The sequence below is a fragment of the Thermobia domestica genome, chromosome 13 (genome assembly GCF_964235325.1).
Source record: "Thermobia domestica chromosome 13, izTheDome1.hap1.1, whole genome shotgun sequence".
In the NCBI taxonomy this organism is placed as follows: domain Eukaryota; kingdom Metazoa; phylum Arthropoda; class Insecta; order Zygentoma; family Lepismatidae; genus Thermobia; species Thermobia domestica.
Window position 1 is genome coordinate 11207473 of NC_137466.1, and position 16146 is coordinate 11223618.

Here is a 16146-nt window from a genome sequence, read left to right on the forward strand (position 1 = left end):
TTGGCAATTTCCAAAATTTAAGGGGGGTGGTCCTATGTACCCCTGCCAAAATTTAGGGGGTGGGCCAAGGTACCCCTCCCAAAATTTAGAGGGGGTGATCCTATGTACCCCTAGGTCATTGACCCCGGCCAGGGACCATGGGTCCTGAGGCAGGGACCCAGGGGCCAAAAAGTGAGGCCAAGTCACCCCATTACTACTATACTCGTGGAATGTAGTTCCATTACCTCTTCCCAGTAAATGAATAACTGCACTACCATCAAAAATCTTAACTTCAATAAGAGGTTGTTCTTCGCTTGATACTCTGAAAATATTCAGACTTGTTTGACGACAGTAAAAGTTACTCGTGATCAGACAATTGTGGTGGCCAACTATGATTTTCATGAGAAAAAAGTCCTGCAGATCACCCTCACGGAATATATACAGTAGGGTGGGCCGAAAAAACTCCTTTTTTTATTTCGAAGTTGTAATAGCGCAGAAAAGTTGCGAATTATATAGACAAAGTAAAATTTAAAAAAAAAATTATCAAAATCGGTTGACATCTTTCGGTCGCGCATAGACCCTAAAGTTTGACAAAATATGAAAAAAGTCATTTTTGAGATTATTTTTTTAAATTTTTGAATTAGATGTTTTCGTAATGTAATAGTTTTTAACGTCTTCAAATAGAGCCTAAAAACATTGTGTTTTAATTTGGTTTAGATCAGTTGATATTTTCCGGTCGCGCATAGGGCCTAAAATTTGTCAAAATATTGAAAATGTTACATTTTTACGAGTTTTTAAAAATATCTTTAATATACTGTTTTTAAACATAATAATTACAGTATTTTTATTTTTGAACATAAGAACATTGTGTTTTATTAAGATGCGAATAAATTAACAACTTCCCATTGCGCAATGATCCCAATGCTATAGAAAAACAGTACCTAAAAAGATAGTCCTGTGACATGATGGGTGATAACAGTAACAACGTGCATGGTACTTTTTGACTTGCTCTATATTTAAAAAGCTTAAATATTTATTTAAGTTACAATGTAGTTTTTACCAATAAATTTACTTTTATAAAAAAAGAAAGAGAGAGTTCTGAATAAATAGTCCATGTTAGTTGAACCTGTCCAGTGTCCATTAGTACTCTTCTCTATTTTGTACCCGAAGGTACTTTAAAGACTGATTTGCTGGTGAATTTAGGCATAGATGATCTGGACAGCAGAGTAGTTCCTATAAATGCATCTCGTGATTCAGCTCCACAAATTTTTCCTGAGGCTTCCGTGACGAGTTTTACACAGCGTTCAACAGCCTGCGTGTGAACTGGGAATTGCTTGAAACTAATATTCCAGTCAGGGATTGAGTCACTGCCCATGTGCGATTTGATCTCGTCGTCTCTGATTTCTGCCAACAATTAGGGAGAAGATAATTCACAGTCCATACGCATTAAAGTTGATTTTTGGTGGCATGAATGTTCTTACTGTTCTCCTTCTTGCATCTCTCTGCCTTGCCTTCAGAGTTCATCGAAATCCGAGCTCTCTTATGTGTTTCCTGTCATCTTGAGTCATGGCTAACAGTAAGTGTTCTGGGTGGGCGAAAAAAACATTCCGTTCGATCACAGGGTCGACAACATCAAGCAAAGGTTTCGGCAAATACCTGGTAGACTGTACTGCTTGGTAAACAAGTTTCGGGCCGTCTGTAAAGTGTTTACTTGTTTTGATAGTAAACCACATTTGCATGTATGATTTTAATATAAACAAAACTAGTTCTTGAAGTTCAGGTGAGGGGCTTTCTTCACTAATGTACAATCTGAGAGTTCTGTTTGCTTTCGTCAACCACCTCGAATGTGATAAGTGCCCAGGATCTCGTACAGCCAAATCTTCATTACAGGTTCCTGATTTTGTTGCCTTTGATATATCAAGTAGGTATTGCTGATCTTTGCTAAGCACGTTTCTGTCTATCTCTGGAATCTGACAATTAATACTCTGGAAGTTAACCACCGGAAGTTTTTGGCAGCCTACTAACTTTTCACCGATTGGCCCTTTAGAAGTACTAGGCCCTGTTGTCTTGCCATCCAGGTGCTCAAACATGTGGCGGAATGGTAACTCATTAAAATGAAGTAGGCAAATTGCCCATTGTACAGGTTTCCTCAAATGAAGTTCAACTCGGCGAACCAGACCAGTTTTTCAACCTGTATTCACAGCAGTACCATCACATCCGATGACAATTAGATTTTCAAGAGAAATACCACGCTCAGACAGGTAAGAAATTACAGACTTGACAATATCTTCAGAGCTTCCAGAATCTGGAGTAACGTGGCCAACATACAGTGAGCCGGGTTCTTGAATCAGCGAGTAATGCTCTTCCTTAGTAATTCTACGAAACCTTTTTGAATGAGTTTGCTCTATCACCAACGTGTCGTCCATTCTTCCATCTAAATAGAGACCTAACAGTGGAAGTTCGTCTGATTTATTACACAATTCAGCCTTAACATTTTGCTTTTCCCTCCTTATTTTGTTCTTATCTATAACATGGGAGGAATCTGAATCAGTAACAACGCCAAAGTCGTGCAAAACACTTGATGCAATCGCCGCAGTGGGGCGATCGGAAATACCATAACGGTTGCTTAGTATTGCAGTAGATTTTAACTTAACTCTCATCTGCCAAATAGGTTTAGAAGATTTTTTTGTTTGTACGAGTGTATAATCTTGGTCGCTATCACTGTCCGAGTCCGTACTAGGAAGACAACGTCCTTCATCTTCAGTTTCGACTAAATTTAAAGCAGAATGTGAGCATGAGGGTTTTGACACATTTTCTACATATAAATGACTGTCACGTAACTTCCTTTTCAATGCTTTGTTACGCTTGTTTGTTTCACATATGTCTACCGCTCCAATTTTTTCTATTCCGTGTACTCGCAGTGAGTAAACAAATCTTAGCTCAATTAAGTTTATTATTATTATTATTATTATTATTATTATTATTATTATTATTATTATTATTATTATTATTCACAACTACAATCAATAGTTAATTTGTACCGGCACAAATCTGGATTTTTCTTGCAAGTGCAATCAACAACGATAAGGCATTTGCAAGCCGCTACGTGAAAAAGGAGTGAGCACTTTCGTTTAAATTCATCAACATACTTTTTAAAAGAAGCTTTGTTTTTGTCTCGTGTATATGGTTTCCTCAGGCTGTAATACTTATCATGCAACGTAGTTATGAGCTGTGTGATTCTCTTATCTGTAACTGTAGAGATAGATGCTTTTTCATATAAGCTGATTACTTTGTTAATTACTGTACTGGCAACTTGTTTAAAATTAACGCTGTTATTATTAGTTTGTAGTTCAAAATTGTACCTTTTTTGAGAACAACACCGAATGATTTCCTCGCCTGTAGGCAGTTTGTTGGCAGGTCTTTTGGAGTACCAAAAATGGGGTAGTCAAATACCTGTCTTGTTATTACTTTCCTCGGTACAGCCATGGCGTCACCGTTTCGTTACATCACAGAGTCAAAACACAACAATGTCATAACACAAAGCGCCAAGAGTTGCAGAACGAAAACAGCAAGATCGAACTAAACACTAACGCACTGCAATCACAACTGACAGATGCAGACTGACAAAACAATGGAGGAAGGTGGCGTGATCCTAGGAATGCGGAGGAGTGGAGTGGAGGGAGCGATAAGGTTGTTCGCCCCACCCAGGCGAGTGACGTTGTATGGCTTGCTGCCCGCCCTCTGTGCACGAGAGTTTCTAAGCCGTTGCGCGACTAGAAAGCATTGACTGGACTGGACGGGTAGACAGTTCTTTTTTTTCTTCCTCATTATCAGTTCGTGTGAAAAAAGATTACGGCTATTCCATTTAAATAGGGTCTACTAATTATTTGTCAAATACCAAAAATTCGTAAAAAATGAAACTTTTTCATTATTTTGGAAAATTTCTGGGCTTATGCGCGACCGGAAGATATCAACTGATCTAAACCAAATTAAAATACAATGTTTTTAGGCTCTATTTGAAGACGTTAAAAACTATTACATTACGAAAACATCTAATTCAAAAATTTAACAAAATAATCGCAAAAATGATTTTTTTTCATATTTTGTCAAACTTTAGGGTCTATGCGCGACCGGAAGATGTCAACCCATTTTGATATTTTTTTAAAAATTTTTCTTTGTCTATATAATTCGCAACTTTTCCGCGCTATTACAACTTCGAAATAAAAAAAAAAATGAGTTTTTTCGGCCCACCCTAATATACAGCCGACTGAACAAACTGTAATCATTTTTCAACTCATCTAGCTTCTCTCAGATGATTTCCTACCCTTCCTTAAGCGTTTCTCAAAAAAGGAAATGTTATTCTTTTCTATGGGAGAATAAATTGACTTGCTTCGTTTTACAAACATTGAGTCAACGAAATCTTCATATTGGTTTCTACAAGTCACTTTTATCTCTGAAACAGATTTTGAAGCATCCTGTGAGGCATACGCATTTGTTGATAGATTATTTACCTGCTGGACGTCTAAAAATGAATTTCTGTAGCAGAAATTGTGTCATACAATGTTTGACAAGGATTGTTAAAACTTACATCACTTCCAACATAATTTTCGTTGATCTTTTCCTCAATTGTGCTTGTGCCGCATCTTCAAATTCTTTTGTAAGACTGCATAAGTAGGAGCAGGGAGTATCCACCGTTAAAAAGCATATGGATTTTGGGTTAAGTTAATGGTTTCACTGGAGTCTTTAACACTTCTGTTATTTTGTTCATCAACTTGGTCGAACGGCATGAAAAAATTGTTTGTTAGTCTTTGAAAACACAAAGTTATTCTTAAATCCTGCCTTTCCTTTATTTAAAATCTTCATGTCTCTGAGATGCACAGAAAGCCATCTTGCAAAGTTCTGGTGATCATACACAAAAAAGCCAAAGCAGGAGACGCTCACGTACAGTTACATATAATGAGAAGTTACTTTGTTGGTAAGCTTTAACAAATACCAAAATTAGAAGTTCCAATTCCAGAACAAGATCCCAATATGAAAATATAGGAGTTTTCCGTATCATTCCTTCTCGCCACTGTTAGAATTCTTGTTTACAGTTACTGGATTCTGGTTCTGCATGGAACCCTGTCTTTTGAAGAAGGCCTGGTGCGGTCTTCTGGTTTTGATTAGGTGTGAGCAGTCTAGGAATGAATCAGTTGACCCTGAACCTGCTACTCCGGCCTCTGCTAAGGACAATGTCCATCCACTATCCTTTAGTATGTGGCGTAACACTCTCCATAAGGCCATCTCTATGTGTAGTCCACCAAGCATACCGATAAAACTTCCTTCTCCATGGTACGAATCGGGTCATCTCCACTGTATTTGTTTTGCTATTGCAAAGAGAGATTGGTCAAGGACAATAACCGGTATTTGATCAGAATTACATCGATCAGTAATTCTCTTTACGATAGACACACCATGCTTCACCATTGAAAGAGACGCCACTTTTTCAGTAAGAATGGGCAGCATGACGTTGATATCTTTAGTAGAACGTACATTTTCTGATTGAGCCACATGGTAACTACTCTACCCACAAGCATTTATTTTTACCTAACGGAGAATTTCTTTCAATCCACTGTCTCTTTGCCTTAAGTCCTTCTTCAATTCCTGGCCGTATTTGTTCTTGGATAGTATTACAGTTTGTCTAAATCATATGATGATACTGATGGTACAGCGGGGGACACTTCTAAATGGTACACCTTAGCCGTAAATCTCCATATGGCTGTACCATTTAGAAGTGTCCCCCGCTGTACAATAGCATAGGTATCTGGTAATAAGCAATCTTCTACTGATGAAGAAACTTCAACTGGTACTGGGGGTAGACCAGGGTTGGAATTAAAAGGCAACTGGAATATGCTAATACTTATTCTATGAGAAGATCCTGTCGAAGTAGTTAATGATGTGTTGTGGTCTACACCGACGGTGTACACGTTAGTGATTAATGGAAAGGGGCAGACAAGACCCTCTAATTTGTAACATCTGCATGTCGCTGCTGCTGTCTGCATTCAATTTCCAGCACACGATTATATGTTACAGAAATACCTAACTTACGTAAATACTGATCTTTTTGGAGCGAATAAGAGTGTGTACTTGTAAACCTACGTACAATGGGAGTGGTGGGTCATGGGACATGTTGTGTCTTTCTTTTCGTGGTGCTAATCTTCTGTCCTTAAAATTAAAATATATTAATTTACTTGTTAGGACAGTTTGAGAATATGTTGTAGAAGCTTCTTCTATGTTAGATTCATACAACAGTAATTGAACGAAATTCTTTAGGCTTTCTGGAACACCTCCATCTTGGCAGTTTTCTGTAAAGTATCCTGAAATTTTTGGGCAGTACCAGTTTATCATATCCCTTCTTAAAGACTTTGAATACATTGAGAAGGGAAAAACCTCCTCTTCATTTGGTCGTTTGGACATGAATTCCCTGAGTAATTTCTGGTGTTCTTCATTAAATACCAATAACGTATTTTTGCCAACAGTCTGTTCAGTACGATCAGAAATAAAATGAACGAGAATTTTGTTCTTGAATCTTGTTTATTGACTGTTTTTGATCAACCTACCCGCTCTCAACTTGTTTTCTTTAATTACCACCCGAAGAACTCTTCCCTTACATCTATTTGCTTCTCATATTCATAATACCAAAAACCTCGAAATTTTAGACATCAGTCTTTGCTGGAACTAATGAATTTCAATTTTCCTGTGCTTATTTCATCTTTTTTTTTTCTTCTTCTATGTGCCCCAAAATTGTTTCTCCAACACCATCTTACTTATATACTCTACTTCAGAACACATTGAAATATCATCCCAATCTAAATCAATGGAAGAAAACTAGATGTATAATAAACTCTATTTTTGACACCAGTTTGATCTTTGTACAGATGCTAGCGCTGTGGTTCGAGAATCCACAAAATATCCTTGTCGCCATTTTGATATTTGCAATTCCACTAATCTCATCTAGGTTCTACAATACACCTACTTGGCTATTTTTACACCAAGAGAGACTGATGACTAAATCCTTTCGCATAACCATTACCATAACAACATTTCTCATTGGCACACACCCGATCCCGAGAACCGACTATACCGCCTTTAACGTTGATTTCTGTTTAATTTTTTTTTTTTTTTTGTTATTAGTAATAAATAAATAATAATTAAATAAAGTGACAATAATAATGAGAATAATGATAGTTGTAGTGGTTAACAGGGAATTTGATCACGCCAGGACTACTGATCGGAAGATTCAAAGTTTCGCCGGCACCAAAATTATGACAGTCCTGCATTTAAGGATTAAATAAGATTGAAACAATTGCAACTTCGGGGACGGTGGAATGTACACATGTTATCTTTATGATACCATGTTGGAAAATCATGCTTATATCAAATTCAGGACAAATTTAAATCTGTCTTCTTTCTTTCTTAATTTTTTCGGTGTAGTGCGCGGTATTTCAAGGGACCAGTTTAATAAGAATAAGAAGGTTAAAGTGGTTTCAGTACATGACTTTCAGGTGGAGAAGGAAACCTTTTCTCGGTTTGAGCTGAGGTGGTTCTGTCGATCCTCATATGTAATAAGTAAAATTCCTTAATTCATGAATTGCGGTTTGGGTGATATCAAAGCTATGATTTTCGGAACAAATGATTCCATGACAATCCTTATTAATAAATTTATTTTTCTTTCTTTTGTGGTTTAAGTTTTGCACTACTGACTTCTTTACAGATAAAATTGGAGAGCGCTTGGTTTCAGAGCGCTAACAACAGAATTTGCGAGGGGCGATGTGGTGAAACAGATACGAATTTTAGAACAGCCAGTGTATGGATTAAGATATGTGGTTAGCATGCTGAGAATAGATCTTGAGGTGGAATTATTGCATATTGTAAGCGCATATCTTATCAATCTCAAGACATTAACTAACTAATCCTATGGCCTACAGAGCACGGAGGTTCAATGCCGCGTTTAGAAAAGTTCTCTATTTCTCCATTGACTTTTGCTCTTAGCGAACTGCATCCAGTTTCTCCTTTGTATATCTATTTCTGTAAGATCCTTCTTAATATTGTTCTCCCATCTGTGCCTAGGTTTTCCGATTGGATTTCCAGTCAAAATTTTGAAAGTGTTCCTACTTTCTTCCATTCTGACTACATGATCTGCTCACCTGAGTCTCCTAGACTTGATGATCTTAACAATGTTTGGTAAACCGTACAAATTATGAAATTCCTCGTTATGAAGTTTCCGCCACTCCTCATTTCCATTCCTCTTGGGTCCGAATATTTGTCTCAGGATTTTACTCTCGAATACTTTCACTCTGCGTTCTTCCCTTAAAGTACGTGACCATGTTTCGCAACCATACAGCATAACAGGCATGATTCTATCATTTTATAAATTTAAAGTTCACATTCTTCGACAGAATTCGCGACGACAAAAGATTTTGAACTGAATAATCTCAAGACACACGTTCTAAAATATGGTGTCCTCATCAATGGAGGTACCAGTATGGTTGGGGGAATATCAATGAATTTGACTGATAACTCATTGTTTAAGAACTGCAAGAATTTGTTGCTTCGTAGGTTAATTTTAGCGAAACATCGTCTAAAATGAAGAAAGATGAAAGTGTTAAACAGAGATTTGTTGTTTTAGGTGTCTCACGAATACACTGGAGTATGGGTGGCTCATTCGAATAGTTTGGAGATAATACTGTTTTAACTGCGACATGATTCATGGTTCCAATATATCAGATTGTTGGATTAGGAATAGTATGCTGAGATTTTGAGTGATTATTTAGGTATTCTTTAAGGGAGCTAAGATCATGAGTGAGCTGAAATGCTATAAAATTTGTAGGTTTATGTTCCATAGTTATCCTGTTTAAGCGAAGTGAGTTGAAAATTGGTGTGACGTAACAAAGTGAAATCTGTGATGGATTTTTGGTGATAAATACTTTGTGTTCTGACGATAAGAAAGAAAAGCATGGACATGTATGGAATGGTAACTGCGTGAGAAAAGCAAAGATATGTTCAATGGAACTGCAATGGCAATCTGGAGACAATTAATGTTCATTAATTGCTGGGTTTGTGAATTTTACGTATAAGGTAGGATTTACGAATTTTGGGTCTTTTTGGAGTAAGGTGTACACTGGGATATGAGATAGATTCTCAAGTGGGCCACAGTTGGCTAAGAAGGAATGGAAAAATGAAATGAAATCTTTGAGTTTTACGTCCCACGGTTATGCCGGTTAGGCTAAAGGAGACGGTGATGATGAGTAATGAATGAAATGGTGGAATGAAGAAAGTGGGAGGAAACGGGAGAACCCCGAGAAAACCCACGCACGCGGAGTTTGTCCACCACAAAGTTCACTTGGCGGGGGCTGGGATCGAACCCGGGACCCCAAGCACCAGAGGTGAACGCTCTACCACTGAGCCACCGCGGCCCCTAAGAAGGAATGGATTTTAATAAAGAAATTGTGGGTTGTATCTTTCTTCAGAAGCCTGCAATAGAGCAGATGTTGTTGGAAAGCTGCTGTAGAAATTTCGTCCAATAGCCTGAGTAATTTATGACCACCGCAGGGAGCCCTTATCAGTGAAGCAGAAGATAATCGCGGAGTCATAACGCAACATAGTAATGACCTTGCGATCGACAGTGTTGGAATACAGTGCAATGCAATATGGCGCCTACCTGCATACTTCATAGTTTTATCTCAGCTCATTATATTTATTTTATTTTCTCCTTACTTCTTCCTCTAATTACCGGACGAAGCGTTTTAACGAAAAAGTTTTTAGCTAATATTTTGTGTGTGTGTGTGTGTGTATGTTATTATGTTTCAACTATTTTCTGAAATTCATTACTTATATCCGCTTGTGGATTTGTTTAATTATCTTTTTACTTCCAACATTAAAGGACAAATGAAGGGTAAGGGGAAACAACAAGGAATCTCCATGCGTGTGCTTTATCGGATGCTTTGTCCTATTTGTTGGTGACTCTTGGTACTATTTGACTGTATATGCTATGCATGCGTAGATGTAGATATGTCCATGTAAAAAAGGCAAAAGATTTGACTAACCCAATTCTTTTTTACGCGGTTTTCAATATTAAAACACCGTTTTCTTGAAAATGCACTTTTGTGACATTCCTTCTTTTTTCCCTTACCCTTCAAATTTAATATTTCTGCTCTCACGGTCACAGTTATTAGCATATGCAATGAAAAGGAATGGAAATTTGTACTTAAGGTTCCAGTTCTATAGAACTGGAAATGGCTTTTGTGCTTAAGCCCCAAGCTACAGGAAACTAAAAATATCAAAGAAAGAATATTGTTGCCAAAAGACGTTACTCACCAATAACTGATCTTTTTGCGTAAATCCTTTCTTATTACCTAAGTTTGCCTGACCTTGAAACACCATTGGCTTCACAAGTGGCTTATAGCGTACTAACATCTGATAAATTTCTTTCACGCTATCACGGAACTGTAACAACAACATTTTTATATCAGTTTCTTATAATCTAACAATAATATACACTATTATATTATAATATCTAATAGACAATATAAGATGTTTTTTCAAAATTTTGTTAGATATATGTTAATGAAATAGTTGCTTATAGTTTGAATAGCTATTTTACTCCATCGTCTTCATCAGAGCGCTTTACGGGTGGGATATGAAATCTGATAAGTTTATATGTAATGAAATGGAAGTTTTGAAGTATAAATTATTAATCTTCTAAATATGGGTTTCTGTGCTGAACATCTTGCTATTGAGCTGGCATAATCTTCTGCAGTCTACAACTCTGGCTCCACTCTAAGCAACTACATCAAATTTTGAACACTACTATCGTTAATTTCTAAGATTATACATTTTTTCGTTCTCCACCTTAACGAACTACATATTCAATACATTATTTTAGAAAATATTGCTATTTAAAGTAACTTTCGTTTTTTTTTTCTACAAGTATTTGGTTTCCTCGTAAGCAAATGTTATACAAAATATTATGGAGATAATAACATGATACTAAGACATATGATTCATGAAATGAAATGAAAATGAAACGAATTTTTTCAGTTTAACGTCCCACAATTATGCCTGTTAGGCTAAGGGAGACAATGATAAAGCAAATGAATGATGACGGAATAATTGGTGGAATGAGAATGGGAGGAAATGGGAGTACCCCGAAAAAACCCGCGGACACGATGTTGTCCTCCACAAACTTACTTGGTCGGGAATCGAACCATGGAACCTACGGACCACGTGGTAGAGATAAGCATTCTACCACTGAGTCACCGTGCCCCCTTTAGATTACTCATAATTAGGGCAACCACAAAGCATAAAATGCAGTAAAAGCATAATGGAAGTTTTCACCTATGGTTGGTACCAAATCAGTGATTTTGATTTTGACCACTTTACATACCCAAATTTGCTAATCTTTTAAGCATAATAAAGCATAATTTACAGAAATAAAGCATAAAGCATAATGATTAATGCTTTTTTCTTTCAGAATCCGATGTATGTGTACAATAAAGAAAAATATGTTAATATATTTTGTGCCAAAGAAACAAAAGGCTATTATTAATAATCAACAAAGGCTATTATTAATGCCACAAATAATGGAAATCAACTGCCAATTGCCTTTACGCGTAACAATGGGAAATTCGAATTCCTTCCCTCTCCGCACCTTCCGCTCAGAAGGATTTTTTGTTTCCTCACTTTGTGATAAAAGGCAGGTAGGATTGGTTGTGCTTATTCGTAGATGCCAAAATGAAGAGTATATGCAATCAAAGAGTAAAAGAATTCAAAACTGACCATTTCAAAGTAGAAGGCGGTAATCTATTTTGTACTCTTTGGTCTGAATTCGTTAAATATGAGAATTCTACAGTGTAGCTACATGTTTCTTCTTTGAACCATCGCTTAAGGAAAACTGCAGAAAATGAGGTAGATGATAAAATTTTTAGTGGGGAATATGAATAGTTTCATATACATTTTTAATGCTTGTGTAATAAACACCAGTAAAATAACACAAATATGTAATAGAAATGGGTAAAAATGAAGTACAATTCAAGGAACAGCATATTAAGGCATAATTTATGTAAAAGCATAATACAACATAATGTAAGAAAAAATAAAGCATAATATACAGCTCTATAAAGCATAAAGTTAGTTGCCCTATTCATAATCTATACACCTCTATAAAGCATAAAGTTGGTTGCCCCATTTATAATCTATCATGGAACAACTTCTCAATGTAACAATATTTCGTAATATACGGTGATTATCAAAATAACTGAAAAGCCGGTAATATATAGCTTGTAAAATGTATAAGGTCGTGACCTTATGAGAATGAGTGTAAGCAGCACTTGGTCGTTGTTAGTGATGTATAGATGATTGTCTGTACGTTAGGCAGGGTACAATGGACTAGGAATTAAATGTTTGGGTTTTCAGCATCCATCGTCATGTTAGCCGTCACGTATGAGGGATGACGTCCCTTGGAGATCATACTATCCCAGGAAAGAGAAGAAAAAAGTGATTGGGGAAGGAAGGAAGCGGCCTGGAAGGTATATGTTAGGTACCATCCCGGCATTTGCCTGGTTAGAATGAGGAAAACGTATCAGGATGGCTGGCCTGAAAAAGACTTCACACTTTTTCGACCAAGTGTTCCCTCCGGGAATCGAACCCGGGACCGCTCGCACCAAAGGCGATAGCAGGGTACAATGGAGACATGTATTGAAGCGAGCAATGATGGCACTTCTGAGTTTTAAGAGGCGGAATTATGAATGCGCGATTAGTTGGCGCAAGAGCATTGAAGCGGCCAGCGTGTCGGGTGTCGAAGGGCATGAAGGCTACAGAACTTACTGCAAGACCAGCGAAAAGTAACGATAAATGGAAGAAAACCTTTAGTGGTGGGCATCTTCGAGCACTGAGGAGGATTGAGACCAAGAAGTGAATAATGAATGCGCCAAATGTGACTTCGGAAGTCAATCGGCTGCTGCGATAATCACAGTTCGACATGAAAAAAACCTTTCAGTTTTACGTCCGACAGTTAAGCCTGCGAGGCTAAAGGAGACAGTGATTATGAAAAATGAATGCAATGGTGAAATCAATAAAGTGGAAGGAAACGGAAGAACCCCGAGAAAACCAACGTGCAGTGTTTGTCTACCACAAAATCCACTTGGCGTGAGCTGGGATCGAACCAGGGACCCTACGGACCAGAGGTGAACCTCTACCACTGACAGTCCGACACGAGTTTCATAACCTGACCACTAGCGGTCGGGTTGCAATTTTTAAACTGCTGATCACAATCAACACACTTTAGCGCGAAGAAAATGGTGCCAAGAATACGGGAAATGTATGACCATAATTGGAAACGTGTAATATACACCAAAGAGCTCTCTTTTATCTTATTTCCAACAATATGCTGTTTATATATGGCGGAATTCCACTTAATATGAAACATGTGATGCGTCGCAAGTTGCTGGTATTCCGTGGACGATTACGCTAACACGGCCAAATTACCAGTGATTATGTGGTCCGTTACATTATATCCAGATGTCACAACTTTCCAAGATAACTCACAGTGCTGGAGCTCTGAGGCGAGGATTTTATGAACGTCGGGATGAATATTTTTCTAGCCCACCCAATCCCCAGATCTCAACATTATTTAACTCCTGCTGTAAGTTTCAAGGCTTTGAATTCAGGGTAGATGCCCTCAAATTTAGTCCTGCACTGCACGAGGAATGATACAGTATTTCTTGGAAACCATTTGTTATGTATATGCCTCCACTTCACGATAAATCAGAGCTGTTCTGCAGACTAAAAATGGTCCCACGCCGTATTAATCAGGTAAGATGACATTGCTTCAGGTGTTTCCTTTATTTCAATAACAACCTATATATATTTCCTTAGCAAAAGACTTCATTGAACTGGACAAACGATCCTTTTATCTATCCGCTTGTCGTTTCTTATATAGTAGCCATAGCAGGCACCATCTCAAAGCGAAATATAATTGATCATATCCTTCAAGAAATGGTCCAAACAATTGCCACAAATACTGAGCATTAACAGCGTTAATATTTTAATTTCCTTTTGTTCAATTTAGCGTCTAGATTAAGAATACTCCAAATATACATATAATGAGTACTTAAAAAGAAATCTAATGTCTTCAGAGTTCGTACTCTATTGGTGCATTTATTTTTCTATTTAACTTTGTGCTATCATGGGAAAATTAACAATAGCGGTGGGTAAATATACTACCTTTTGCTAAAAGCGTCAACCAATGCCTCAAACAATCTTACCTAGTTAATTACTATCAATTTTGTTAGGGTGCTTGCACGAGGGGGGTTGTTCCCATACTCAATAAGGAGTGTGGGAGTCTGAGTGAGTGACAGTAAGATTCAAGAAATAATATTTTCAAGAAAAATAAATCATTTAATATACAAATATACCATATGTTGTTAAGATATTCAGTTTGTCAGGTATGTCAAAGATCTAGGAGTGATATTGGATGATACGTTGTTTTCAAAAACATCTTCAAGTAGTTATATCTAAAGCCAGAAAAAAAAATAGCTATGTTGAAATAGCTCTGTCAAAATAAATAAATAAATAAATAAATAAAAAATCAACACTTGTAAAATTCTTTATAAACGTAATGTGAGGTCACATTTAGAATACTGTACAGTTAATTGAAATACTGAATCTAGATATTTTGGTTAACTTGTATAATCAGTTCAGAATGCTTTCTTAGTTAGCTAAGATGGAAATTTAAAGAACTAAAGGACCAAATGTTAGGAAGGATTTGAGTTGACATGGAGTTTAACATCTCTTTCAGCAGCGATGCTATATGAGACGGGACCTACTGATTAACGTGGAATCCGAACCACATGAGCTCCTGCCGGGAATCGAACTCGACTCCAAAGACGCATACGCTAACCGCTTATCCACGAAAGAGCTCTGGAAGGATGATTAGGAATTAGATTTCTGGGCTGTCGGCATCTAAGGCGTCAGGTATATTCGCCTCGGCGATCACACTATACACTTTTTCGACCGAGTGCCCCCACCGGAAATCGAACCCGGGACTGCTCCCACCAAAGGCGAGAGTGTTAGCGACTATGCCACGCGGGGCCACCAGGAAGGATTTGAATCTGACAATTCTATCCGACAGGCGTTCTCTCTTTAACTTATTTTTTTTTACAACATTAATTTGCTGAGGGATTTGTATATAATTTGTTTACAAAATCTTTCATTTATAATAAATAGTATTCTGACAGTAAAATATTATGTAGTATCAGATTTTGTTTCAAAAGAATTGGGATAAGGTGCATTTTCGATTTATTACATCTTTAAATAAGAAGGCCGTCAAGAAAGTAAAGAACGATTGCGCATTGCGCATAGTGCCGATCTCCCACCACTGTGATCGCGTGCGCGGCAGTTAGCTCTTTCCTTCACCTGAGTGTAAGCCGAATTTGAAAGTTGTGCGGTCACACTACTTGCTTTTGCAGCGATTCAAAATGGCGGTGCCAATGGAAAATCCCACCAAATGTCAAGTACGGAGTGTCATTCGTTTTCTTAACGCACAAAAAGTTAAGCGTATTGAAATTTACGGGCAAATAAAGAATGTTTATGATGATAGTGCAATGAACGAGTCACCAGTGAGGAAATAGTGCATTATGTTTAATCAAGGAAGAATCAGCGTGCATGATGATTATCGGAGTGGGAAACTGTCACTTGTTACGGAAGAATGGAAGGAAAAAGTCGAAGAAAAATTCAGGTAAACCGACGTTTCACTTTGAGCATGTTACACGAATTTTTTCCACAATTTTTGGGTGGAAAACAGTTCGCAAACGATGAGGAACTCAAGCAAGCAGTGACAGCTTGGCTCAAATCTTTGGCGGCAGATAAGTATAACATCGGCATTGAAAAACTGATCCCATGTTATAAAAAGTGTATTGACGACTATGGCGATTACATAGAAAAGTAGAGCATGGTCCTGTGGCTTTCTAAGTAAAGTTCTGTGCTGATATCTTTTGGTTTTATTTAATCATGCCAAAACGTTCTTGACTTTTTGAATGACCCTCGTAATTTATAATGGTTTTGTCCTTTTAGCTATTTTTCTTTTTTCCTCTTTTAATGTTGGTGCCGTTTATATAATTATGTGTATAT

General features: G+C 37.3%; 1 protein-coding gene across 6 annotated transcripts in view; it reads right to left on the minus strand.

Moving 5' to 3' along the window:
* Window positions 1–16146, minus strand: part of Fancm (FA complementation group M) — a 255915-nt gene that overhangs the window by 129782 nt on the left and 109987 nt on the right. For all 6 annotated transcript variants that reach the window (XM_081735480.1, XM_081735483.1, XM_081735478.1 and 3 more), the window contains one exon: window positions 10336–10464. In XM_081735480.1, the coding sequence (XP_081591606.1) occupies window positions 10336–10464 (129 nt within the window). The remainder of the gene's footprint in view (window positions 1–10335; window positions 10465–16146) is intronic.